Source organism: Platalea leucorodia, assembly GCF_965183815.1.
Source record: "Platalea leucorodia genome assembly, chromosome: 8".
NCBI lineage: Eukaryota > Metazoa > Chordata > Aves > Pelecaniformes > Threskiornithidae > Platalea > Platalea leucorodia.
This window is the reverse complement of record NC_138830.1, coordinates 3,158,054-3,184,626: the sequence shown is the minus strand read 5'-3', so window position 1 is coordinate 3,184,626 and position 26,573 is coordinate 3,158,054. Positions and strand designations below refer to the sequence as shown.

Below are 26,573 nucleotides of genomic sequence, written 5' to 3'. Positions count from 1 at the left end.
GCCCATAGCTGGGTAAGAGTTTTGTTCTGGTTTATAGTTTTGTTCTACCTAACGACAATGTATTGTGGGCTTGGTTGTATCCCCTTTAGGGTGGGAATTGTGTTCCTCCTCTAGGGACTTTATGAGAATTGGAAGTTTTCTTTAAGGACTATGGAGTTATTTAAATAATTTGCTATTAATAATTTTCTGATTTGAACAGTATTTAAATACAGATACTCCTCTACTAAGACTGCAGATGAGTGTGTATTAAAGCTTAATATTTGGGACATTTGGGAAATACCGTAATAATCCAGGACTCACAGATGGCCAGAATGTCTTATTCTTAGCAAATATTGAATTCCTCTAAATTACTGTCATGGCACTGATAACAGTGTTAGTAAACCGAAGCTTTACTAAGTTGCGGATCAAGACAGAAGGGCTTGCAATGATGAAATTATGTGACTCCAGAACTTGCAAAAATATGCTCGTAGAATTTAGTCACAATAAACAAAAAAAACCAAAACAGCATTTCCCAGCAGATGAGAGCGGTAGCTCTGTATGGCCAGGATAGCCATTTCCACTCTCTGCTTCGGCTGTTTCCCGTGAGCACGGTTGCCTTGGCATGCCCGGTGGAGGGTTGGGCTTGGGGAGGGGCTGCTGTCCCTAAGGATGGGATCTCTCCCGATGCCCCTGGGCCATGTGGGCACGGCAAGAACCGTTTCAGATTCTTGTGCTTTCTCTCTTCGCTGTGTTTGGTGCTACCAAGCAAATACGGTAATTCTTGCACAGTTGTACCATCCTGGTTTCATGGTTTAAATAGTTTTAATGTCTCCGTTAAACTCTGGCGTCAGAGAGAAATATTTAGCAAATCTGGCAGTGTAGAGATCGGTCAGTATAACACTTGTCTAAGTAGCAAATAGGTATGCCTATGCTTGTTATACTAAAGTAATTATAATATAAAACGGACAACATAAAATCCTTTTTCTTGCGCTATATACTTTGGGTGCAAATCACAGGAGTTTCATCTAGAAACGAGAAGAGAATCTTCAATTTTGACCTGTGTGGACACAAATGGAAGAAAATTTTGTGAAATGCGAGTCTGTAAAAATGCTTTTGTGCTCTAAGGAGCAAACAGTAGTAATCAGGATTTTTCCTTCCACACTGTGGAATTGTCTCCATCATCTAGTTTTTTGATACTAAAGTTGTTTCTGTGCATTACATATATGCATTTCTAAATTTCATTTATTCTGATGTCTTCGTTCATGAAGTGTGTAACAAATTACCCAGGAGCCTTATTAAGGAATTGTGAGAGAGTAGTAGTCCTGGGTGACAGCGCTGGACTGTCTCTTATCAGTTCTTCATGTCAAATGTAAAGGTATTGTGGTGTGGTTTTTCTCCTATTGCAGTTGCTGTGTACAGGCCACGGAATCATTTAAAGCTGGAGCGACTGATGTGGTTGTCTTGTCTGGAGACAGTAGCCCTTCCTTGGAATAATTACTTCTGTGTGTTCGGTAGCTGTACTTAAAGCAAAAGCCTCCAATCCTAAGGTTCTGGTGATGGAAAAGCTGTCGTGATTCTTGGAAAGTTGCCCAACAGATTACGCTGTTGGAAAACATTTGCCCTGTTTTTATCTTGAATTTGTCTGAATCAGCTTGAGGCACTGAAAATAGCACTTCTTTTTTTTTGCTCACCTGTACAACCTTATGCTATCACATGTCTGAGCTTAGCTTAGTTATTTAGACTGCTTGTTAGTCACACCCAAACTTCCACTTAAATATCAAATTGAGCTCTTTTAGCCTTTTCTTTGTAAGGACGTTTTCTAGTCTTGTTCATGGTCCCTGTCCTACTAATCTCGAATGAAGCTCCTTCTCCGATGACAGCTGACAGACCTGAAAACATATTCATGTGGTGGTCTCAAAAATAAAAAAGATGGAGAGACAATGCAGCTTCTTCGTTGTATGCTCAAGAGAGACCTCTGCACAGCATCAGTGAGTTTTCATCGACTTTGTTTGCATTGCCTGGCTCGGTTAGTGGCTGCATAGCTCACCTGCGATGGAAGTTAACCAGTAGCTTGAGGATGGGCAGGCAGGGAAACTGCTGCTTTGGAGGTGGTGCGTGTTTGTGTTGATATTAAGGACAGTGGATCGGTTCCTCTAGCAGTTGAAGTCTTGCTTTGTTTCCATGGAATACATTAAAGATAACACATTTCTACTTCTGAGATCAATTGATTTTTATTTATCTCGACAAGGTTTAGAATAGCATTTCCTCATGTTGAATGCCATTCTTCTGGAGTTAAAAAGCTGTCATCTGTTATTTTATTTTTTACAAATTCAAAGGGCACTTCAGTACTGTCAGCGTGAGATCATCACTGTCTAATAATAGGCATTTTAGAAGATTTCTATTAATGTCGACTTTTAACAAAGCCCTCTTGCTACAAGAACTGTACCTTATAATCGTGCTGCATCTTTCCCTACAAAGCAATTATATGAATTGTGCGAAGCGGCTAAAATCTATTAGCTATTAAAACTCAGAATGTTACTTTTGATCAGGAAGAAAATCATCTTGTTTAACTTCCCCCACCCCTTCAAACATCTATGAGAGAGGGAGAAAAGCAAGGGAGCCGATGGTGGTTAATGGCTAATGAATACGGCTAAGGATACAGGAGCGGTTGCCTGGCAACGCGGGGAGGATGGGCTGAGGTCCCTTCTCAGTACACGGGAGTTGACAATTGGCTCGTCTCTTGTGCTCATGAGGACTGACTGCTGCATTTTTGCATACTTTATTCTCCATACGTGTCGTCGCTGGGTTTAATTTGTGTACTACATGTTTTGTCTCTATGTATTTCATTCTTCTAAAAAGAAACACAAGAAGAATGGAAGCAAATCAAGCCTTTTAGTTGAAGGAACAAAAGATGTTGTGAATTCTGTCCCGTGCGGTTATGATGCTTTCAGGACGAGAGCCATGTTTTGCAAGAGATTTGCCTAAAATTGCAAGCTCTTAGATCTAATTCCAGGTGAAGTTGTGTTTTCTTAGTCTGAGAGCCCTCTGAAAATGACCATCAATGTGCTCGCTGCTCAAAGATGGTGAGCTGGGATTTGTGGTATAATTGCAACCTAAGAAGATTGCCTTTTTTGTGGATGAAACACAGTTGTGAACTGACATGTCTACTTTGTTTCCCCTCTTACTCTGGTATAAGATCAGGCTGCAAACAGCGTGTGCATGGAGGGGTATGACAGACTTGACCTTGTACAAGTTGTTCTTACAACAGTTCAAATGAATTTTGAATACAAGTGTCATACGAGCTGGAGATCTATCCTTCTGCCGCAGTATAATTGTACATAGGCGGTGCTTCGTTAGGGAGATGAAGGGTAGCCTTCGCTAGCGTGGCGTTCTCTAGAAGGCCTTTATGGAAAAGTGGATTGACGTAACCCCATGAAAGTTACAGTTAAGTGAATGTTGAACTAGTAACTCTTTTTCTTTTTCTGTGGGCATGTTTATTAAGGAAAAAGTTGCAACTGGCTTTCAGACTCAGGTTGCGTGACTCTGTAGTTTTGATATTGCCAGAGGAGTAACTTTTTTACCCCTTTCAGCTCTCAAGAATAACTTTAGTGCCTAATGATAAGGTCAGAGCTGTAGGAAACAGGTTGGGTTCTTGTTTTGAATTGTTGGACAGGAGATCTACCTAGCCATTTTCTGCTATTTCTTCCACCAGGCAAAAATGAGGTTAATGTGTAGACATCTGCAATTGTATTACCTTGGGAATTCGTAAAAGCAAAAAAACCTACCTCTCTCCTACTAGTAAGAGCAGCTGTCATTTGCAAAATGCTTGCTTCTGCTTTTTCTTGTTGGGTTCAGTGTTTTTGTTAACAGTGGTTGTTAAGGATGAAACTTTTTAGAGCATTTGGCATGCTGTGAAACCTGACCAGCTGTCTAAATGTAGAGCGTTTGTATGGAAATGTTTTGATGGAAGCTGCAAAGAAATCCATTATGTTTACTGGATGCTTTGTAATTATCAGACTTTGAACAGTCTAAACAAAAAATGGGTGTTTTCACCTTTTTTCTGCACAGTCTATTCTCTCTGTCCCCATGCAAGCACACAGAGGGAAGATAGCAGCAGCCAAGTGTGTGGAATTACCTCCTTGTAACTGGAGATACTCAGAAAATCAGGTGAAAGGTTCGAAATGTTTCAATTTGTATAGCCACAGCCTTAAGGCAGTTGTCATTAACAAAATGGTCTTTCTCCTTCGTTCTTCATGTTACAAACTGTAGCTTCTGACTTACTATTTATCTTTTTAATGGTTTATACTTATGTTACAAGCCCTGAGTTTGCTACAGGGTATTGAGAAATGTTTTGTAGCTTATGATGATTCATGGGAAAGTTTACCCAAACTGCTCTGGACTGTATTTCATGGTGACTTGTATTCTTAAGGGCAACTTTGTGTAGGTAAGATTGTTCTTTCCCATCATCATAAGTGGCTGCTGGTACAACTGTGTTAACTTAAACATAACTGGCATGATTCAAGGAACTGCATGCTGCACTAATATGACAGAAACCTTGGATCCAAGTGTTGGAACTTGTGCTTTAATCTACTGTATCCATGAAAGAAAAGATTACAAGTTCAAGATTTATGAATCTGTCTTCATGTCCACGATGTCCAAATTGTTGGCTATTTACCCTCCTATAATAGATTCTAAGACAGAAAAATACCTTAAAAATTATAATTGAGTCAAGAAAATGAGCAAGGATCAATAAGATTTTTCAAAAAAATTAGTAGTTTCTCTGTACAATGCAGTGCTGTTAAAAAAAAAAAAATCTGTCCAACTTCTGTAATGTTACCAAAAATGTTTTTATTTGCAACAAAATTAAATACTTTTTGACTGCAAATACTCACTTGCCAGCTTTTGTAAGGAGTGCAAGTGGAATATGTTAAATGTTTTCAGCATTCTGTTGGAATACCTGCCGATATCTTATGAAATTTCGGTACTAACACATTGGTTACATTGGAACATTGGTTAAGAAAACTTAGACTGTGTAAGTTGTGGTTTAAAATGATGCTTTAAATCAACCAGATTTGAGACTTTCAACATATTTTTGCATATTTTTGGGGGGTTTTCCTTAGTAGTGTTCTACTGCCTCATACCGTAGTGATTTCTGTTGTGCTTTTGCTTTTTTTTATGGGACTCAAAACATAGAAAGTTATGGAAAGATCAACCTAGAGTAGACAAGAGTTAAAAGGGTTTTTTTTGTTTGTTTGGGTTTTTTGTTTGTTTGGGTTTTTTTTGTTTGTTTGGGTTTTTTTTGTTTGTTTGGGTTTTTTTGTTTGTTTGGGTTTTTTTGTTTGTTTGGGTTTTTTTGGGGGGGTGTAACATGAGCATTGTTTGAAAGCAAGAGTCTGATTCCTTTTCTTAACTATGGACACAGAATTAACTTATCCTTTATTTTGGCTTGTATGCTGTTTTGTTTGCCTTACATAATACCCTGTCTGAGATACGGAGACAATTTATTGATTAAAGCACATGAAACAAGTGCATGGTGTGTAAGCAGGGAAAAAAGGGCATGGGTAATGTATTTTAGATCTCATTTCCTATGTTGGTTCTCTATTAAAAAAAACAACAACAAAATCTATGTGAGAATATATTAAGCAATGCAATAACTGCATACTAGTAAATACAAAGCCAACAGCTGTGTTCTCCAAGAGTACCTCACCGCAACTGGAATTGGGAAAAATAAAACTTTATTGCAGATTTGGGGAGAAATGGAAAACGATGCTAATCTAAAAATCATTTCTGTTGTTTTTTTTTTTTTTTTTTTTTTTCCCTCAGTTGAGGAGAATAAGATTTTGCTGCCTTTACTCTCTCTGGAAAAATATAGCTCATTCTGTTTTTTAGGGCTATTGCATCGATAATTCAGAAATGCAAACAACAGAGTGTTATTCCATACTAGAGATGCTTTATATGGGGAGTTACTTATAGTAAATAATTGAACTAACTAGTTTGAACAAATTCTTCCTTTTTTTCCAGTCTGGAGCACAATTCAAATGTGATGCATGTGCCCCGCTGCCAAAGAAGGTGTGCCAGGCCCGAATCTGCGCCTCAGTTTGTGTAGTCCAAGTGCCGTGTCACCTACCCATCTGATTTTGCAGAGTAGTTGTTAAAAACTAATGAGATGTGCTTTACCACAGGCTAATGAGACGTGCTTTATCTGCAGAGGGCTGTAAGCAGATGTGATGTGAAAGTATCTCACTGGAGTGGAGGAGACGGTAAATTACGGGGGTGCTGAACTTGGGCTGCATGTAGGTGTGCGTACTGCACGGTGCAGCTGGGTCGAAGAGGCTGCGCTCACCTAACAGCTTGTCAGCACCAAAGAAAGCTGTCTTGTTGCCATCTTCTGTGCTCCTTTGTGGGCTGATTAACATTTTTTGAAGTAGCAGAAGACTGAGAAGTAATAGGAAAAGAGTAGGTAGCTTTCTGGTGGCGAAACTGTGGGATTAGTGAGCTGAATTGGCTTCTCATAGCTTCAGAAGGTGATCACACCTGGCACAAGGAGGCAGCAAGTCTACTGGCTATAAAAGCAACAAATGGGTGTAGGAATATCATTTTGGTGACAACTTTTTGTCAGTATGTCCCCTCATTTGTCAGTGGGTGTGTGTGTATCAAAAGCATTTGTCAGACGATGCAGAGACTCACTGTTTAGTCTGCTGATGATATGACAAAGCTGAATTTTCTTGCCTTGCTTGATTCAGGAGGGAACTGTTTGCCAGCTTGTAGCACTCAATGGGATGTATGTATTGCAACTCATCGCGTTTCATGAAATGGCTGTCTTGCTGTGTGTAGCAGTCCCACAAAGTGAGGTAATTCAGTAGCATAGTATTGCTTCTCTGAGACATGCATACATGTGTGTATATATATATCTTTATATATACATATATATATATATATATATTTTACAGCTGCTCTGTTGGAACAATCTTTAGTGACTGAAGATTCACACGTAAGATTCTTCCTGGCTCTTCTGCCTATGCTGGGGTAGAATATACTTCACAGTCCAAGTCTTCATTTGCTTGAAAATCCATCTCCATATTAAATCACTGTATTTTATACAGTATATTTGCTATAAAAGCTTATGTATCTGTCTGGAATGCAAGCTGACCTACATAAACCACAACTTGTCCCAGCTGTGCTATATGTACTCGAGATGAGTGTTCATCTTGCTGAAATCTAAATGCAAGGTCACACATTTTAAAGTTTTGAAGAAGTGCTTTCTCTAAAAGAGTAGAGTAAGGATAAAATGGTGAAATTTTTTTTTTAAAGCCAATCAGCTTTTGATTCCCTGTATCAGGTTTTTAGGCTCTGCTTCCTAATGTGATCTTGGAGTAGTAAGATTTACTACTTAGTTGTGCAAGATGGAGTTCAGCATTCGCTCTCTTGCCAACAAATATCAGAAAAACATTTTTCGTTCCCTCACTCTTCTGCTTTCCTTTTTTAAGCTGCTTTTGTCCTTCAATTTGTCCATTGCTTTCAATTATAACTGCAAGATTCATCAAAAGTAGGGGTGGCAGAAATAAATCGTGCCGAGATTCTAGCAGCTTCTCACAGAAGCCACCCCTGTAGCCCCCCTGCTACCAAAACCTTGCCACACAAACCCAGTACAAATACCGAAAAGACCAAATTAGGAGGAAAAAGAAGATAATTCTTTTTTTTTTTTTTTTTTTTTTTTCCTACAAACTGACTTTGTACTAGTGTGTCTGTAGCTTTGGCTTCTGTGCACTCATCTTTCAGCTGCTGAAGTCAGCTTGAGTTGTTATTTATTTTCTACAGACTCATCTATATTTTCATTAAGTAGGAAGTCTAAAAACACTAGAAGTGAATCAGGAGGCCATTGCTGATTTTGATTGCTAACACTTTTTTGAGGTTTGGTTGCTAAAGCTGTGTGAATGAAACGGAGGAGCAGGAACTGATTAGAAAAAGATATTTCAAGAAACTTCATAAATGACATTTTGACAAAGCGCCTGTCTTCTGTGGAGGGAAAAATGCCTCTGTTGGTGAAATCTGTGAAAGTGTTCTTGTTTCAGCTTTCCAAATCAGGGTTTTGAGAGTCGAGAGAGACACGTTGAGTTGTTTTTTTATGGTCATAAAGTATCAAATGGGGTCAGAAATTGAACTGTAGTCTTCAATCCCCTCTACTGTGTTACACTTGTCAGTCATGTCAGGACTGACAGGTCTCGGAGAGATAGAACAATTATCCATAATTCCCGTATTGCAAAAAGTAATGTATGCATTATTAACAAAACAACAAAAAATAATGAAAACTCCATGGATGTTTTGAACCCTGTTTTCTTCTGCATATTAATAAATTCCCTTGGCATGTGATTTTTCTCATTCAGCAAGGGATCGGGGAGAGCTTGAGCTACATGTTAGTCATTTTTTTGGCTGTGCTTTTGAAAAATGAGATTGCCCGTCTGTGTAACAGTCCTCCAACAAAGAGGCCAAGAGAGTAAAACACCTCCCGTTGGGTCTGGAAGACCTAAATCTTAGTTCTTTTTTGCCCAAATCAGTATTTTGCTGGTTAGAGTGGTGTTTTGGAGCCTTTTCTGGTCTCTTTTCTAAAACAAACCAACCAACCAAAAAAAAACCCCAGAACAAGAAACAATGGAAAAGAGTCTAAGAAACTTTCTTAATGGAAGACTCATTAAAACTAGATCTTTTCACTGTAAAAACAGTTGTTTCAACAAAGTGATGTTTTTCTGATGGCAAGTAGTTTTCTGACAAAAAGTTATAACGAGCTGTAATTAGTGCTTAGAAATAAATGAGAACAAATATACTTTGCTTCCCGTTAAGCTCTAATGTTTGCATCCATATGAGGTTTTATACCACAGCCTCCTTGTAACTGGTGAAAAACTGTTTGCAACAACTAGATTTGGAAATAAAACTTGGACAAGTCAGGGGAATGTGGGATGAGAATCTCATCCATGATGGAGTACGTCTTTCTTGGGTTTTGCTCACTAGTCAGACTTCTTCGTTGGAGAAAGGAAAGAAATTTAATTTCCAGTTCATGTGAACTCCACATTTCAGTAAGTTGGGCTCAGCTCTGTCCATGCACAGTCTCTGTCTGCGGGCACTCAGCCGCTCGTTTGTTAGCGCATCGTTTGCATACACACTGAAAACCTTTTTCACTGTGGTTTTGGAGACTGTTTATTCTTGCTTTTGTATTTAATCCATCTTAATTGCGGAAGAAAATATTTTTTTTCCCCATCTCCTATTTTAATTGAGGTTGTAGGCTGAACAACTGCTTGTAATTTGGAGGCTAACCAAATAATGATGTTCCTTTTACTGTACCATTTTCCATGGGAAAATAAAATAACCATGTTGCTCTTTAAAAGAAAACAAACAAATCACCACCAACAACAAAAAAACCCAGAACACCAACAGTATAAAAACCTGAACATCAGTACCTGCTCCTCTGTTTTTATGAAGGAGGCAGGATCGGCACTGTCCCTTTTCCCCTAGCACTCCTGGCATTGCTGTAAGTGAAATATTTCTTATTTTTTGCTGTGAAAAATGTCAGTCTGTGGTGCCAGACAGGTAGTCGCTACAAGAAACTTTCTGAACTGCTTCTCTCCTGTGACAAACTTTAAAACACTTGGGTATCAACTAGCAAGCTTTCACAGAGCCTGGATCACAGAGTCATCTTAGCAATAGACGTGAAAGAACTGTGCGTATTCCCAGTGCTTACATTTCAGTTCTAGCTATGATTTGTGTCAGCTGTGCCATTTCACATGTAATAATTGTACTTTGTTACTCATGTTTTTGAAACATTGAAACTATACTCTTTAGGGGGAAGCCCCCCGACATGTCTGTTACCTTTGTAGTGCGTCTAGCATCATACACCTGGGAGTTTGGAACACGTTACCAATAAAGAACGACAGCAACTGTTAGCTGTTGATACTACTTTTTGGCATTAATTCTATAAAATATTTAGATTCTTGAGTAGAAATGAGAGAGTCTTGAAAGCAATTTGGCCAGCACTTACAGGAAACCTTTGCTTTTCTGAAGGCTTTCGGTTGTGAGGGCCTCTCTAGGTTTGCAGGGCTCCCCTAGACAACAACTCACGATAATATTCATATCCTCTGGTAAGCCTTATCACTCTGGGTGGAGAGCACTTTGTTTCTAATGACATTGAACTTAGGCTTGTCATCATCCATGATGTTTGCAGTGTGATGCAGCGATCTGTTTGGCATGGCTCTATGCAGAGAGTAAGATCTAGCATTCTTCTCTTGAAGCCCTGATCGCTGTCATCATCAAATTATATTTCCATTCGTTCTCTCTCAAATGCACTCCTTAGAATCAAGAAACATTGTAGTTGCTGTACAGTGAACATACAGAATAACTTTCTCTTTTCTTCTGGGAGCAGAACAAAACCACTGCATTTTCACATTTGGGTCTTTCTAGAGAGAGTGAGAGAGTGAATGAGTTAAGAGTTCCTCCTTTGGAAAGCACTCCGTTTAAACCGTTGCGTGCAAGTGAGCACAGCAAACAGTTTTAGGAGAACATAAACCCAAGCTAGCCATTTCTCACCCTCGGTCGTTGTTGGAAGAGGGAGTGTGAAAAATCTAGAGTTTCAGTCCTTTTTGCGCTATTCCCACTTGCAGGCTTCGTTGCAAAGGAAGAAGTATTTTCAGTATGATTGCTCTCATCTCTTGAATTCTTAAAAATATTTAAGAGTTAACAGAAGGTGATGTGATAAAATGCTAGAACTTAAAGTACAAAATACTTCTGTAGGTGCTAAAAGCCTAAAATCAGAATCTTACTCTTCAAGGAAAGTGTTGGTACTCAGTAGCTAAGAAGAATAGTTAATTTTTGTTGCCTTAAACTTCTGTTTTCTTTGGAATTAGTAGCTCTCTTTATATGGGGGAGGACCTCACAGAATACAGCATTGAAGGTAAAAACTAATCATTATGATTTCTCCCATGTTTAGAAGTTATAATAATGTGGGGTATTTAAGGATTTCTGTCTTTCAAGAGATGGACAGTTTGTGTTTGGAGAGGGCAGAAATGCTTTAGATGTTCCTGTCTCATCAGTTAATTACCAAATATATTTTGCTTTGCGCTGCAGAATTTCGCTGCTAAATAATCCTGTTTTTCTTAATTATGTCTTTTAAATGTAGAGCAACTTGAGCTTGTTTTGAATATAGAAACTCAGCACTAAATCTTTGATTTCCCCAAGTTTGATGGTCAAGGAAGAGTTTCTGTACCGGCTCTTCCACTGTCCCGAGGAAGGGATACGTGCAACCTAGGTATGGGTTCCCAGATCAAACTAATAGTAAATGGTGCATTTGCTGTAGTGGCCTTGTTTGAGAGCTGACATAAAGATTAGTGCCCAAATATCTTTCCTTCTCCTGTTTTAGGTGCATTTCATCAGCTTTGAGCTTCAGGATGATTGTGCAGATCTCCATTTGTATTAGGGACCTGTTTGAAAAGCAGGAGTAGACATAGTCAGACCTTTTGTTAAAGTCTCAATATCCACTCTTGCATGCTCATTTCATTAACTGTACCACTGGGTACTTTCAGGAGAGGCCACTTTGGTTTGTCACTCTTGAAGTAATCACAAAGCCAGCAAAGTTCATATTTATGCATTTCTCTGCGTGCAGTAACAACTTAATTTAGTCCCTGTCCTTAAGTAGAGGAAGCTGCGTTAGAACTGAGCTGAAAAAGACCTCCATCCCCTAAATGGATGTTTCACTTCAATGTTTCGCTCATACTTTCAAGTGGAAACTTAGTAAATTAATTCAAGATGATGTTCAGCATTGGAACTGGAGGTCGATGGATGTCTGCTGTGCGGCTGGGGAGTCTCGCCTCCTGCACTGGCCAAGGGCAGCTTCGGTTCGCCGGCAGTAAGTTGGGGTTCCAGGAGGGATGAGGCTGGTGAAATGTAGGAACCACTGACTGCAAAGTTTGGGCCATGAGCTGAGATTGAGGATTATGGGGGAAAAAACCTAGCAAAACTCAGCTGAACTGACACAAATAAAATAATGAAAGGCTCATTTTGCAAATGGAAGTTCATTTTGCTTTTCTCTTTGCTTCCTTTTCTGACTGGAACGGTCCATTTAACCCAACTAATTTGATAATCTGGCGAGAATAAAGCATGAGTGTTGTTTGTTGGTTTTTTGTTGTTGTTGTTGTTGTTTTTTTTTTGTAAACTTCATTTTTGTGAACCAAGTGGGAAGTTCTTTTGGAATTCACTAGTTGGTTAGTTTACGTCTGGGCTGTCCGATTTACCTTCTCGAGCAAACTTAGCTGTTGAATCATGGCTGAAAGCTGGTTGTGCGTGTGGATGAGAAAGGTGCTCAGTATATGCAGAAAAAGTTGCCAGTGATCACTAAAGGACATAAATATTTTTTTTTACTTTTGCCTCTGTGATGATTAGCTTGAGGAGTGTTACTGTCTGTGGAGTTATTCTTATTCCTAAATAAGACTTTTGTTTGAATTAGCATATATGTTTCAGAAATTCTACTTTAAAGCTACACTTTACCTAGCCTGAATTATCTTGAAAAACTATCTTCAATTTTCCCCCCCTCTGTGTTTCTGTTCTAATAAATAATTATTTCAGTATTTTTAAAAAAGGGACAAAAAAAAGACAATACAGTTTAGTTTTAAAAATAGACTTATTTTCCACTGGATTAAAAAAAATTTCTAACACTATTGATTAGACCATCTTGTGCGTAATCCAGACAGAGGTTAACGTTGTGAGGGCTAGTTAGCTCTTTCAATTTGTCATTGTTTGTTCCTTTAAAATAGCGCTGTGGCTTCTCTTTGATTTTTGTCATTGGCAGTTGCAAATGTAAATGTTAAAACTAACTTTGTAGGCAGAGAGACAGGTCTACTTGTTCAACAAATTGATCACAAATGTATCAGACACCTGTTATTTGACTTCCACAGCAGAAAAGAGCAAATATTTTCTTGAAACTCAATTTGAAGTCTGGCTGGATAAGATTATCTTAAAAGTTTGTGTCCTTGTGCTGGAGAAGGAGGGGAAGAGAAGCAAAATAACCTTTTGTTTTGCTTATAAGCCCTTTCTGTTACACAGTCAAAACAATCTCAAAATTACAGTGTTCAAGCAAAGCGTTTTCCTTGGAGGTAACCTTTGTGAAAGACAGGGGAAGGGTGGGTTTGGTTTTTAGGTTTTGGGTTCTTTGCAAAGATTTTGCCAAGGGGCACCGCATCTGCGGCGATCATCGTTCGCCATGGTGGAGGGCTGTGGCTGCAAAGTTCCCATCCCACAGAGATTGGCCTGATAGCTATCATTTAGTTTTCTTATGAAATGCAAATTCAAAGGATCTTTTAAAATCAGTTGCAAACTTTCTGTTGGCATTTTGACTAAAACACCTGCCGTGAAAGAGAAATACTCTTCAGATGGCTGTCTGTGTGAAAGTGAAAGGAAAGGCTGGGGAACAAGGGAGCAGGAGAGTCCAGGAGCAGACAAAGCAGCCTTGCCTGAAGCACATGTTAATCAACGGAGATCAAAGGATATGATGTCAGTTTATAGAGAAACAGGTCAGGCAAGCCCAGGTAGCTTAGGAAGCAGGATACTAATTATTCACAGAGGAAAGTCAGGTATACGGTTACCGTGCTACAGTTGGAAGTCAGGAGGTCACAACTTGGACCGAGTCAACTTGATAAAACGGCTTGGCTCCTTACGGGGGAGTTTATTGTTCTCTAGAAATGGGAGAGAATGAGCCTGGCGTGCAGAGTGCGTCCCAACACGGTAAGCACATGCAACCTGCCAAACGCTGTCCTGTGTGAAGTCTGGGGCATTGGTAGGCTCTGCGTGTGGGAGCTTGTGTTGCTGTCGGCTGTTGCAGCAGGCGCTGCGTGTCTGTGCGAGGGGACGTGTTTTTGCATGCGTGTGTGTTTTGGGGAAAGGAGGAAATCCGCATCCCTCATCTCTGCTCTGCATTGTTTTTAAAAAAAACACAGCATGAATTTAGGAGGGTAAGGGAAGGTCTGATAAGATCGTGTAAGCCTTTGGCACTGTATTGTCAACAAAGGTTGCTTTAAACTCTAAGGTGATCTGTGGAAGTTGAGGTTACCGCTCTGTAATGTAGTTCAGTCCGCTGCAAATCTTTTTTGGATAGGAAATCTTTTGCACAACTGTTTTGCACAAATTGAGTACCTGTTGCATGTGAACAGGGAATGGCAGATGCATAAAGATGAAGGATATTCTTTCCAGTTTGCATTCTTGACTTATTCCTGGTTGTTGTCTTTTTTTTCTTCTGTGGGCTGTGCTAAGGCAACACCAACACATGCATGCAAAATAGCTCTTGTAAGCACTTGTGTGACTAACTGTAAGAACAGAGCATTCTGTCCTAGGTGTTTCAAATTTTCAGTAGAATCCTGAACACAACAGTTCATAAATCTTGCTTAGTCCTTCTTTTGCAACATTAATGTCAAGTTTTTGCTTTGAGAAAGAATGTTTTCCCAGTAGTCCTTTTTTCTTACAACAGACAGTTTTCATGTCCCAGGAAATATTATCTTCCTGAGGAATTATTCTATTATTTTATCTTCTTAGCATTCAGTTGGTTTTTTCCCCTGACATTCAACCCGTGCCTTTCTTTTGCTTGACTTTACCAGTTTCTTCCTGGCCTCTTTCTCATGCTTTGCATACCAGCAAAGGATAAAGCTTTGTATCTATTTTGGGTTTTGCAAGAATCCTCAAGCTATTGTAAAATTTGCAAATGGTTTTGAGAGCTGAAATGGTAACTTTCTAGTCAACGAGAAGCTGTGTTACTATTTTTCCCTTGAAGTTATTATTTATATACATGCAAGCATGTTATATTGGGATTCAAATATGTTTCTCAGATCTATGTTAATTGGGAATAACTCTGTTAATGCCAGAGCAGATTTTGTGCATGGATAACTTCTATTCCACTGCTTTTTTTTTTTTGGTGTGTGTTAATAAGTGTGTACATACTACACGGAAAACATAGAATAGCAAATTCAAATTTGATCCAGATTTTAATTTTGAAAAAAGCAGCAGTAATGTTCAGTATCGTATGGGTCTAAACACCAATTCTGGCATGGTAATGAAAGAATTGGTATTATTTCTTTCTTCTCTTTCTTCGTTCAGGATCTGACTTGAGGTTACAGGGGTATGCTGTTCAGCAATATATCCAGCCTAATTCTGACCTTAGTTTTCATGCTGGAAGTGAAGAGCTATTTCACTGCTGCTAATAAAAATCATATTGATAAAACTGATGTAAAATGTTTTCAGGCCCGTTGTATTTTATACAGGTCTTTTGGGAACCATGATTGTGATTCTGACTTAATTCGTGCCTTTTCTCCATTAGTGTAAGTGAGCTTAGTCAAATGGAATTCCTCTTAATTTGCATTAGTGGAAATGGGACAAGAATTAGGGCTGCACAGTAATACTCCTTTTTTAAATAAAAACGTTCTGTGTGTACATGCATGCACACACACACACACACAGAGTATAAGTTTTTTCAGTTGCCGTCAATCTGATGTACTGGGTTATTTCATGTGTGCGTGTTTTTAGAAACTGTCCAAAATAATTGGTGATTCAACTGGTATTTTTTAAGGAAGAAAAAGGTGGAAAAATTAACATTACTCAAGATACCTGTCAAAACCACTGCTAGTGAGACAACTTGCGTTTCTTTTCATGTTATTTATTTTTAGAGAACTTGGCGCTGGTATGAATTACTGGAGGTGCCAGATTGACAGCCCTGGAGGCTGGCTTCACTTATTCATTAGCAAAAGCGATAGGGCCTGGGCAGCAGGTGCACGAACCTACTCCCTGTGCGATACCCGTGTGTCTCCGTTCTGCTGTGAAAAAACCCTTTTTGAGGATCCAAGGGTTTCAGTCCTGTTCACTCCTTGCCTTTCCCAGCAGCATTTTCTTCTAAGGGCACAGCATAATGATCTTGTGATGATTAGGTTTGTGCACTAAAGACTACGCGGAGACCTTTATTTGATTTCACCAAACAGCCGTCAGATGGTGAGGAAGGCTCGGGGCTTACATAAGTCAGTAATTCTCACCATCTGGTCAATCAGTAAATATAAGGTCGCTCTGCCATCACAGCATTTTTGTTTTGTACCAAGTACAGCAAGCTCAGAGAATAAATTAGCTCGTGGTTCAGTTCTGTTGTTATTCTTCAGACCTCCATTTCTGCAGAGGCTTGCAGCCTGGGTGTGACAACTGAAAAGAGCAAAGCCCAGAACAATAGAGCTTTGACTGCCAGCCATAAATTGACTCCTCGTTCAAGCGAGCACACGGACAGCCCTCCAAAAATGTACTGCAACTGACTGAGAGTATCTTGTCTTTTTGTGGTTTGGTGGTTATTTTTTTGTGATGTGTTTTTTTTGTTCTTGGTTTTTTTTTTTTTTTTGCTTTTAGAATGAAGTTCCATTCCTTCACATGAGTGGTTGTTTTCAATCTTCCTGTGAATTAAGTACTGTTTACTGGAGAGTATGACAATATTTGCCCCACAAGATGCAATTACTGTAAATTTTAATTTTATGATATTGTACATGAGTTGTAATTGATTTTACACTGTATTGTGTTGCTAGATGATCACAGTAGTTTTGCTTGCTTGCTAAGTGTAATACATGCTTGCCTCTCTGGCCCACAGAGGACAGAGTTAAATTGACAAGTTCAAGTTAAAGCAGCTTATTCTTTCAGTTCTCAGGAGGCATGGTAAGTGAGCAAGAATGAGAGGAGTCATATGAGTATTATTAATATACCATCCTGAAAAATTTGTTTTTTTTCAGGGCTCCCTTATGTGCTGTTTATTAGCATATCTAAAGCATTTTTATTAATGGTTTCATTATATATTTATCCTTAATATAAACATATGATTAAGTAAGAGTAATATTATTTTAAATAATTTCCAGCAAGTTCAGGTTCCTTCTGTAATTAATCTGGGCTTTGGATCGGCTCCGAAGTCTGTGTTCCTTAGGGCTTGTTCTTGTGTTCTGATGTTGATTTTTAGATCAATATGTATGTAGTCTCATGAAACATTTACAGACCACGTCTAAAAGAAGCAACTACTACTTTTTGCTGAGAAAGGTGATAGGAAGATCTCAAGAGTCTACATAAAGAACATGGCATGCTTGCATGGGGCAGTGGGAATTCGAAAGGGAATGTCCCAGAAAGTGGATTTCAGAATGGTGACTTTTCAGTCTCAAGCTTCCCTTTCTTAACGAGAGGGCTTCTTGGCCACCAGGTCTGCTCTGCTTGCTAGGCTATGTGAAGAACGGTCTTGTTTTAGGTTTGTGTTTTTGAGCAGGACTCTGAATAATGCTAATGAATGCTGTATTCAGCTGCAGTTAGTAACTGGGGTTCTCTAACAAAAGGTGGTAACTCTGAAGATCCGTTGTAAAAAAGCTTCCTCCCCCATTTGTGTTCGATGACCTCAGTCCTCGGAATTGAGGGCCCGTTTGCTCTGTGGACAATTATTAGCAGAACATCATTGGGTCCCTTCTTGACTCTTTTTGAATGATAATAGCGAGGGTTTCCTGTGACAGCATTTCTTACACAGATTGGCTCTATTCACCAGCCCCGTACAGTAACAATGGGTAATTTGAAATAATTCATTTTATCGCTGCCTCCTGTAGATTTTTGACTTTCATTTCGAAGTGGTGAATCTAGAGAGCTGGAGAAGTATGTTCTGATCACTATCCTGGTGCTGTGAAAAATAGGAGATTCAAATAGTCCCGCAGAGCCATCAGCAGCTGGATCAGCACAGAGCACTCTTTTGACTTCAGCTTAAGTCATTCCAACTTTTTTTTAGGTGCTTTTAACTCTTTTATCACAGGTATGCTATTTTTTTTTAGCCTTGATTTCCCAGTTTATATGTGCTCATGAATCAGGGTTTGGGATTTCAGTTCTATAGAAATATCCCCGCTAACATAAGCATATTAAAACTGAGAAAAATGCATAAACTGAAGCATGATAATAGTGAATCTCTCTCCAATGGCGAGAATCCACTGCAGAACTGGGTATCAGATCCAAGACTTCTAGCTCCCAATCTGCTTCGTATTATTGTTGTTTGGCTGTTATAATCCTTTCCAGTTCTTAGAGGTATATTGCAGATGATTGCATCCTAATATATATGCCTGAAAATGAAACAAGATAGCAACATCTTGCTGCAATAAATAGAACTGAAATTGAAAATGTAGTAGAAGTATAGTAAAAGGATGATGTTTGCAAAGTGTCCGAAAACTTTTCCTCATAATCTTGATCATAAAGCTACTTTAAACTTTGAAATTCTACCAAATGTAGAAATAAGCTCTTGTCAGCAGTAGGGTCTATCAGATTCAATGTTTGCTACTCAGGGAAGTGATCCAGGGGAAGCTGTTGGTTTTTCCCCCAGTACATCATTCCTCAGTGTGTGTGGTAAGCATTATGTTTATTTTGGCTGCTTCCAAACCTCCCTTCTCTGAAAGTATGTCACTTCCCGGAGAAAAGTAAAGAACTGAGGTTGATGCAGAGGGAATATCAGCGTGGTTTTAGCAGTTCAGGCAAAAGAAACCACAGTTTATAGAAACTTTTTATGCAGATATGACACTAGTTCATAATCTAAAGAGTGCCTTGCATTCATACCAGGTCCTGACAAGGTCCCTTTCTCCTCCTTCAAGTACTGGAAGTTTTCTGGAAGTGGCTGGAATTTTTCCCATCTCTATACAGGGATTGCATTCCATAGTTCTGGTGGAAAAGGTGGTGGTAGGGAGGGGGTTTATTTTATTTGTCTTTTTCCTTTGCTTGAAAAACAGCATCTCTACTGATCGCCACCACAAATGAGGTGGTATAATCCTGGGACAGTATCCTAAATGGTGTTCTGTCTTGCAGAGGGTTGTTGAGATGTGCTTTATACAGACAAGCAAGGTTGTTTTCTTGATTGCAATACCATCGTGACCAAGGTATTTAGAATTTTTTTTTCTGAGTGTATTGTTGTGGGTGTTCCCCCCGGCCCCCCCCCTCCCCAAGCCTAGTCTCCTAACTAGTCCCTTCATACTTACGATATTCTTAATATTCCATTAGATTTATGGACATTGGCTGTAATGTAGTAACGTTATATTTTAATACAGTATGCTTTAAGTAATGATGAAAAAGTAAGATCAAGTAGACTTTACTGGAAGAATTTCTACTTTTCAGTGATCATGTGTGGGTATTTGTTTGCTCTTGGGTTGTTTTTTTCTATACCATTGTCATTGTTATTTAAGTTGGATTCAAGCCAACAGGAGAAGTATCAGTTACTTAAGACATCTAGGCTAAATAAAGAGTCCCGGCACAATACCTGTGCAGGAATACTCTCCCATGTAGTATGTAGTGAATTTTGAAAAATTTGAAACAGGTCGTTGTAGATTTGTTCCAATTCTGGAGACCTGCTTTTCTTAGTTCTCCTGCTATTCTTAGTCGTTCAGGGTGACTCTATGCGTTTCCAGATTGTCATAATATATATGTTGTTATGTATCGTGTATCCCGAGGTGTATGAAGCAACTCTATTAGCGGAAGGAAATTTTAATGAGTGTTTGAGTAATGTTCCATCTCACTCTCCTGTTTCTCATCATAAGGCCAAGCAGGCTGTTTGGGGGAGAAGGCGTGCTGCTTGAATTGACCCTTCTGGAACTATTTATGAATTGTTAAACTACGAGCACACTGTGAAAGCATTCAAACAAAATACGATAGACACCGACAGTGTTTTATGTCATGTCATGTGCACGCCTTGAAACAAGTTAGAGAAGCGCACTGCGTACAGACTTTTGCGCTCTCTTGGTGATGTTGCCTCTGTCATACAGGTTTCACTAGTTATCGCGAGCTTCCGGAGTCATGACAAGTAGTTAACACCTAGCACATGTACAAAAGTTGGGGGGGCTTTGACTATTTTAACCTTAATTACTAAGGACACAAGGCTTCTGTAGTTGTGCTGTCTCTGTCAGATGAACTTGAGAATGTTCAGGCAAATTTCAGGTATTTTGGATGTTCTTCCGGGACCGTATTTTTTCCAAAAGATTTTATCAGAAATCAGTTGATTTACGCAGCAGTAAATATAGCTCAAGATACGTCTTGGGTATAGAGGAGAGGGAGCAAACAAGTTTAGTTACTTTTCAGTGACTTCAGATCTTCATATCCTAAGATTAATTTTTAATTACACAGAAAGCTGTGCAACCCTGAGGAAGTGTGGACAGGTCCACACTTAGAGAACAAAATTCTGCCTGGTTTGCTAAAGAAGAGCGCATGTTTATCAGAAATACTGGGATTTCGTTACCTGTTATGGTATTTTCTAGCTCTCTTTATTTCAGAGAAAAAAAGAACGCTGTAAGGATGCAGTTCAGCTGTATTTAATGTCTATATCATAGCTGTGACAATTTTTAGGAATCTCATGGCTGTGGAATATATAGAACTGGGAACAATAACTGCAAAGCCGTTCCTTTTGCATTTAGTCAGCAGTCAGAGAAGCATGAAAGATTTACTTGATCTGCATCAGGAAAGTAGCTAGAAACCATTGGAAACCAATGGTTAGCTTCAAGGAGATTTGTCATGTTCTTGCCTCTCAAGAAAGCGCATGCATTTCAAAGGTGCAGACCAATTGCACGTACTGCGTAGCAGTGCTGGAGCTTTTCGCTCAGATTTTTACTTTCTGTTTTTTGAGAGCCCGCTGTCTCCGCTGCCATGCTTACCTCGGGACGGTATCTCAGCTGGTGCCGAGCCACGGGGTGCCTTTGGGCCTGCGTGGGTACTGTGGGTCCACTCTTGCAGAGTGGTGCTGCAGCTGCTTCTGCCTTTTTCCAGTTCCTTGTTTCTGTTCATGTTTTGGTCATATACTGAAGCCTTTCTTGACATTCAGGGGAATAAAAAGCATAACCTAAAATTAACTAAATCCATCCCAGTAGCAACAGTCATAGAAAGTGGAGCTGATGTTTTTACTGTGAATCTATAGTGCTAGGCAAAGTTTCATAATAGCTGGCTTTGTCAATTTGTATATATATTCATCTTTTTCTTCAAATAGTGCTTGTATAAAAGTGGCATTTCTGCTGTCTGTGTAAGCTCAAATTTTATGTGCCTTCATAACACAATTAAGTTTACCGCATTTTATTCTTGCTAGCGCTGCAGAGGGGCTGAGTCAGACTGTATTTGTTCTTGTGCTTCATCAGCAGAAATGTTTACCAACTTTCTAGTTACATTTCATTTGTGAAAATGTGGTGAAAGTGATGGGGTTGCACTGGTATCAGAGGGTTTAATTTGGCCTGTGTTGGTATTAGCATTGATTGAGGCACATGAGCGAGAAATAATCCAGTTAGACTTCCACTGCCCAAGGCTGAGTTTTTAGGGCTGACAGGACACAAATATACATCTTTTCACTTCTAAACCGGGTATATTTGACCTGAAAGTCTGAGAGTTACGGTAAACCCAAATCATGGCAATGTTGGTTCTGCAGCAGAAGCATTTTTTTCTCTCTCCTCATAGAGGCGATGCGTAGATGTCCTCAACGAACTGTGCTCCCTTCTCGTTTGCTCTCCTCTCTCTCTTCAAGTCTCTTCTCAGTATGCCTTGGGTGGAAGAAAGCATGGGTGGACTATTTGGGTTATAAATATAAAGCCATTCCAATATTCCAGTAAATTAAATGACAGATACCACATAACTCCAGCTTCAGGCAGTGTCGACGACTCTGGTGCCTTGCACACCATCCCTGGGATGCTGCCTCCCTCCAACAAAGGCTTTGTGGCGGTCGAGCTCTAAGGGACGCTAAATTCAGTTCTCTGTTAATTCATGGGCATTCTGGCCATCCACCTGTAAACTGTAGCGTAGCTGATGGCTAACTGACAGATAACTATATAAACCCACGTCCTCTACGTACCTAAACAACAAAGTGTTTATAACTGTTGCTTTGGCGATACAGAGAATTCTTCCTATTTACTGTTTCTATACTTACCAGATTACATGTAAAAACCATAAAATCCTTTATATTATCCATAAACATAATAAAAAATGCTACACTACATAACTTTGACTTAGTCAATAATTCTAGGCTTAGCCTGAGGGGTTGAAAAGAAAATTATTCCTGTTACAAATTTTAATTATGCCATAAACTTTGGGAAATAGCTATTGATCTTCAGCATCTGGCATCAGAAATATTGCCTGCTTTTTTTGGTTATTTAGTTTGTGAGTAGCATTGTCATACAGGATAAAAATAAAAAATGTCAGAGGAGATGAAGATGTACCATATGCAAATGAGAATATTTTGGTTTGTTTATGTACTAAAAATATTTTATTGCTGAAGAGTTGTTTGTTTCTTACCAGATTTTTTTGAGCTATCTCCAGAGAAATTTGCATTTGAGATGCAAGAAAGCAAATTCTAATTCTATCAAAGACCCTTTCTCACCATGGGACGCTATGACGTATACAGTATGTTTCGTGTCTTAGAGGTGCATTTAAAATTGCAATTCAATTGACTTTTCTTTTTTATGGAAAAATTACAGTTCCAAGGGCCAGATGAGACAAAGGCTGGAACCTCATTTCTGTACTTTTGCCTTAAACCTGGGCTGTTAGATGATGGGTGTTAGCGTAAAAAATTTTAAGTCTGGCTTAAACTAGTAAAATTGAACTACTGATCTGATGTGAAATCAGTGGCAAAGCTAGCATTGCTCTTCAGCACAGCGAGCTCTTACTCAGCTGTTGCGGAGTGGGAGGAAGAGTTTTTTAATGTGTTTGAATTTCAGAACAGCACGTAATGAGTGCAGCATTAGAAATGCAGACTACCTGTCTAATCAGAATAAAGCCTAGAGCCAAATGTGGTGTTTCATGGCATGTCCGCTTACGGTTCATGAGGTTTGACTGTAGGTAAAAGAAGAGGGACAACCGAGGTGATCCCTGAAAAAAACCAGTCATTTTAGGTGACTGGAAATACAGGCTATACTCTCATTAAAATTTCAGTACAAGGATCCGTGTAGGCTGAGTAGGATAAAGCTCTCTTGCTTTTCCTCCATCCAAATGGTCTTTGAGGAGACGCTTCTGGGTGCCATCCTTTTGAGGTAAACGGAGGAAGATTATCTTGGCTATACAGGAGAACTGGAGCTACACAGAGAAAAATGGGTTGGAGAGCTCCAAGGAGCTGGCCCTTGGAAGGGTGATCGAGGGCAGCTCACTGCGATGGCAAAGGGTGATGGAGACTCTCAGACTCCTGAGTAGGTGCCTGTGGGACCAAAAAGGGCTCGCTTTCTCTCCAAATGTCTACATCGTGTCAAGCAAGGAGGTAGTTTGTGTGGTCCTGAGAATTGTGCCAAGTTAATGCTGTTTTAGTTGGCTCAGTATGAAGATATAGAGAATTTAATCTTAGTGCCAAGTACTATGTCGATGCATCTCTGTTAAAAGGAAGGATGCTTGTAAAGCTATAGCATGTGGGTACGTTGCTCTGTAAGGGAAACTCCCAGAACACCCTTGAGAAATACTGTACTTTTCCCCCTGTTTCAGCAAGGGCTGGATGCACCTCTGTCCCTTTCTGCCTGTTAGTTTTAGTTAGATTCTCATCTTTTTATTTTCATGCACCCCGTGGTGAGCACTGATGCCAAACGGCATCTGAAGTTTCTCAAACTTTTTACACATTACAGCGATGCTGTGACCTCTTATTGAATAAGAAAACTAAGCAAACTAGGACAAAGATGACTTGAGAGAGGCAGCTTGTAGTAGCTGTTGCCAACTCTTCCGCAGGAAATTGCTCCCTCGTAAGAGTAGCTGCCAGTGGCGTATTGATGCTTGAACCCTTCTGGCTGAATTTCCTCTGCCTAGCCTTGAACAAAAGGGGTAGGAGGAATATCATTGAGGCTTGCAGGCATTTGAGGTGGCCAAACTGACAGGTTGCACTCCAGTAGGTAAACGGAAGCCTATTAAGAACACACAGAGACAAAATGTGTCGTGTGAGAGTTGAGTGTTTTGTTGGGGTGAACCTCGGTGAGGAAGACAGCTGTGGCCGTTTCAAGGACACGGAGCAATGACATCGTTTCTGAAGGCTTTCTATAGCAAGTTCTGACTTACATATTTTCATATAAGGCTAAATGTTTAAATCAAACTTGCATCTGCGTTCTCTTTATGCAGCAGGACTAAGGTAGCATCTCTGACTGCAGAGGCCTCTCTGTAAAAGTAGCCCCCCTTGATCTCTCCCAATTTTGTCTGCTCTGAAGAACCCTAGTAGTACGTGAATAAGATTTTTTTTGTCTGTTCCCATTTTTGGTAAAAAATTGTGAAATGTATGCATTTTTCACAGCAGAAGAAAAAAAAAAATCCACATGGAAATGCTCAGTTCTCTCTCTTAAAAGCTTCCAACAGTTTGAGAACCCAGACCTGCCTTGATTTTGCACTCCTGCAGTTCCCCTTTAGCCATTTAATTTGGGCGTTGAGCTCCAGAAAAGTTCTGTCATCTATATGTTGAGCCATTGATTTTGGTGACAAAGGGAAGCTTGATACCTTAAAAAATGTAAGCTCTAATTTCTATATACTTTAATTTTGTATGTATTGTTTCTGGCTAGCAGGTCAGATTTGTACTGCTGCCGTATGCAGCAACTTAAAATTCATGTTGGTGTGTCACTGCAGTTACTACACTCAAGCCACCACACCAGAAAACTATTAACTTTCAGTTAATGATAACAGAAAATGTTTTATAATAAACTGTGAAATAACCTAATCATCTGCAAAAGGTGTAAAGATTTTATATTAAAATGCAATTAACTTCTGCTTTTTTTGTTTTGTTTCTTCTTAACAAATTGCTTATGTAAGACATGCAATTAATTGGCTTTTGCTTTGGAGGGAATTTGGTTTTGCTCTAACGTGGTATCTGCTCTAACGATAGATGACTGCCACTAAATTTCCTGATGTAGGGAGAGAGGCTCCTTTTTGGTAGGAGGAGAAAGAAGAGAGCGGTAGCTTTCACCTGTTAAAGCTGGGTGCCGAGTTGTACTCTGAGCACTCAAAGCCATAGAGGGGCTAAAACAGAAGAGGACTTGTTTCAATTTTTGGTTGAATAACCGATTTTCTGTATGGGCTTGGGTCGCCCCCTTGTCTTGCTTTGCACAAATCGCTTCGCTTGTTACCTTAGCCTCTCATTTGAGATAGGCAGGTAATTGCTGCCTGCGCTCTGCAGGCGTTCCGGGGTTAAAATCTGTCGATAATTCTCAAGTGCCTTTATCTTAGCAAAGGTAAATACGATAGCGGCAAGGACTACTTGCAAGTACCTTTGTGGTTTTAATTGGCTCATTTCTAACAGTAGAAGAGGGTGTTCAAATGAAATGGAAAAAAACAGTCTTCTATACAAAAGGAAGCTTTCCTAAGATGTGAGGTTAGAATGTGCTGAGCTCTTAAAAATCGAGAGGAAGAGTAAAACTCTTACCATGAAGGACGGGAACTGAAAGGTTGGGAGAGAAAGATAACAAGATGAAGAATGCGATCATTTGTTCAGAAACCACCTCTGCTGCAGTCGCGGTCAGCTATGAAGGCTGGTGGCACCGGCCAGCTTCCTTGGCCCTGAGGGGAACCTAAAATCAGGGAGCTGGTTTCCACCTTCCTGGGGACATTTCTTGTTTCAAGGCAGAGTTTTCCAAGGCCTTATTGGCTGTCCATCCAAAATACCGTAGTCACTGTACTAATAACACTGTTATAAAGCAGGTTTAAATGCAAGTCTTGATGTAGTTATTCATGTTACCTCCTTCCGATGTCATGTAGAAGATTCAGGACAGGTTTCTGAGTGAAAGAGGGATTAGTTACTTCAGTGCCCTGCGTACAGCAGTTAGGTGAACACTTGGCCTTTTTTCTAGCGCTGTAATGCTCCGTGTCAATCTGAGTATCTCTAAGCACTCTCCAGAAGTGATCTAGAAGAGAAGGGTTCTCTCTATGTTACTTCAGTGTTGTTTTTTAATCTGCTTTGACATTTCCAACTCATTTCATAATGCAAAAATCTATTTGCTACAAAAAAGAAATCTCTTTTATTTAAAAAAAAAAAAATATTGAAAATACAAATGTATTTGGCAATATGATTTGATTTTTGGTTGACTGTTGGAAATGCTAAGTATTTTAAGATGTCAAACATCTTTGAAAAAATCTAGCCCCTAAATTTCCATTAGTCAAATATTATCCAAAATACAGTCTTTCTGAAAGGTGAAAATTGAGATTTGTCTTATAAATGTAGTGTGGTTTTTTGCTTGTTCTGATGTTACTGCCTTTTGTATTTTTAAAGGTAAATGACATCCTTCATTGTTGGCATGGATGTCGTAGAATGTCGGTACCTGTTGTTCCCTGACTCTGGCTCTGCTGAAGGTGGCTCATCACACACAAGGGTCTATAAACCAATCTTTGTCTTAGTATTGCACTCTTCAGCTGACGATTAGAGATTACAGGTTACATATCTGTAAATCATCGTACTTGGAGGCTGTGTTGTGGGTGGGTGTATGCGCACACAATACGGTGATCCTGTTTTCTCTACAGACATTTTTCATAAATCAGTACCATGCAAAGTGCGTTGTCTCCCTACCTTGGATATGTGACTTTATTTTGTTAAATTCTGCCGTTCCCACAGAGCATGGTGGAGACAAATG

General features: G+C 39.5%; 1 protein-coding gene across 1 annotated transcript in view; it reads left to right on the top strand.

The window, feature by feature from the left end:
* Positions 1-13,697: 13,697 nt before the first annotated feature.
* NAALADL2 (N-acetylated alpha-linked acidic dipeptidase like 2) overlaps positions 13,698-26,573 on the top strand; it is a gene marked incomplete at both ends in the record, with an annotated part of 378,476 nt that continues 365,600 nt past the window's right edge. Inside the window, one exon of the mRNA XM_082321017.1 lies at positions 13,698-13,740. Within this exon, the coding sequence (XP_082177143.1) occupies positions 13,698-13,740 (43 nt within the window). The remainder of the gene's footprint in view (positions 13,741-26,573) is intronic.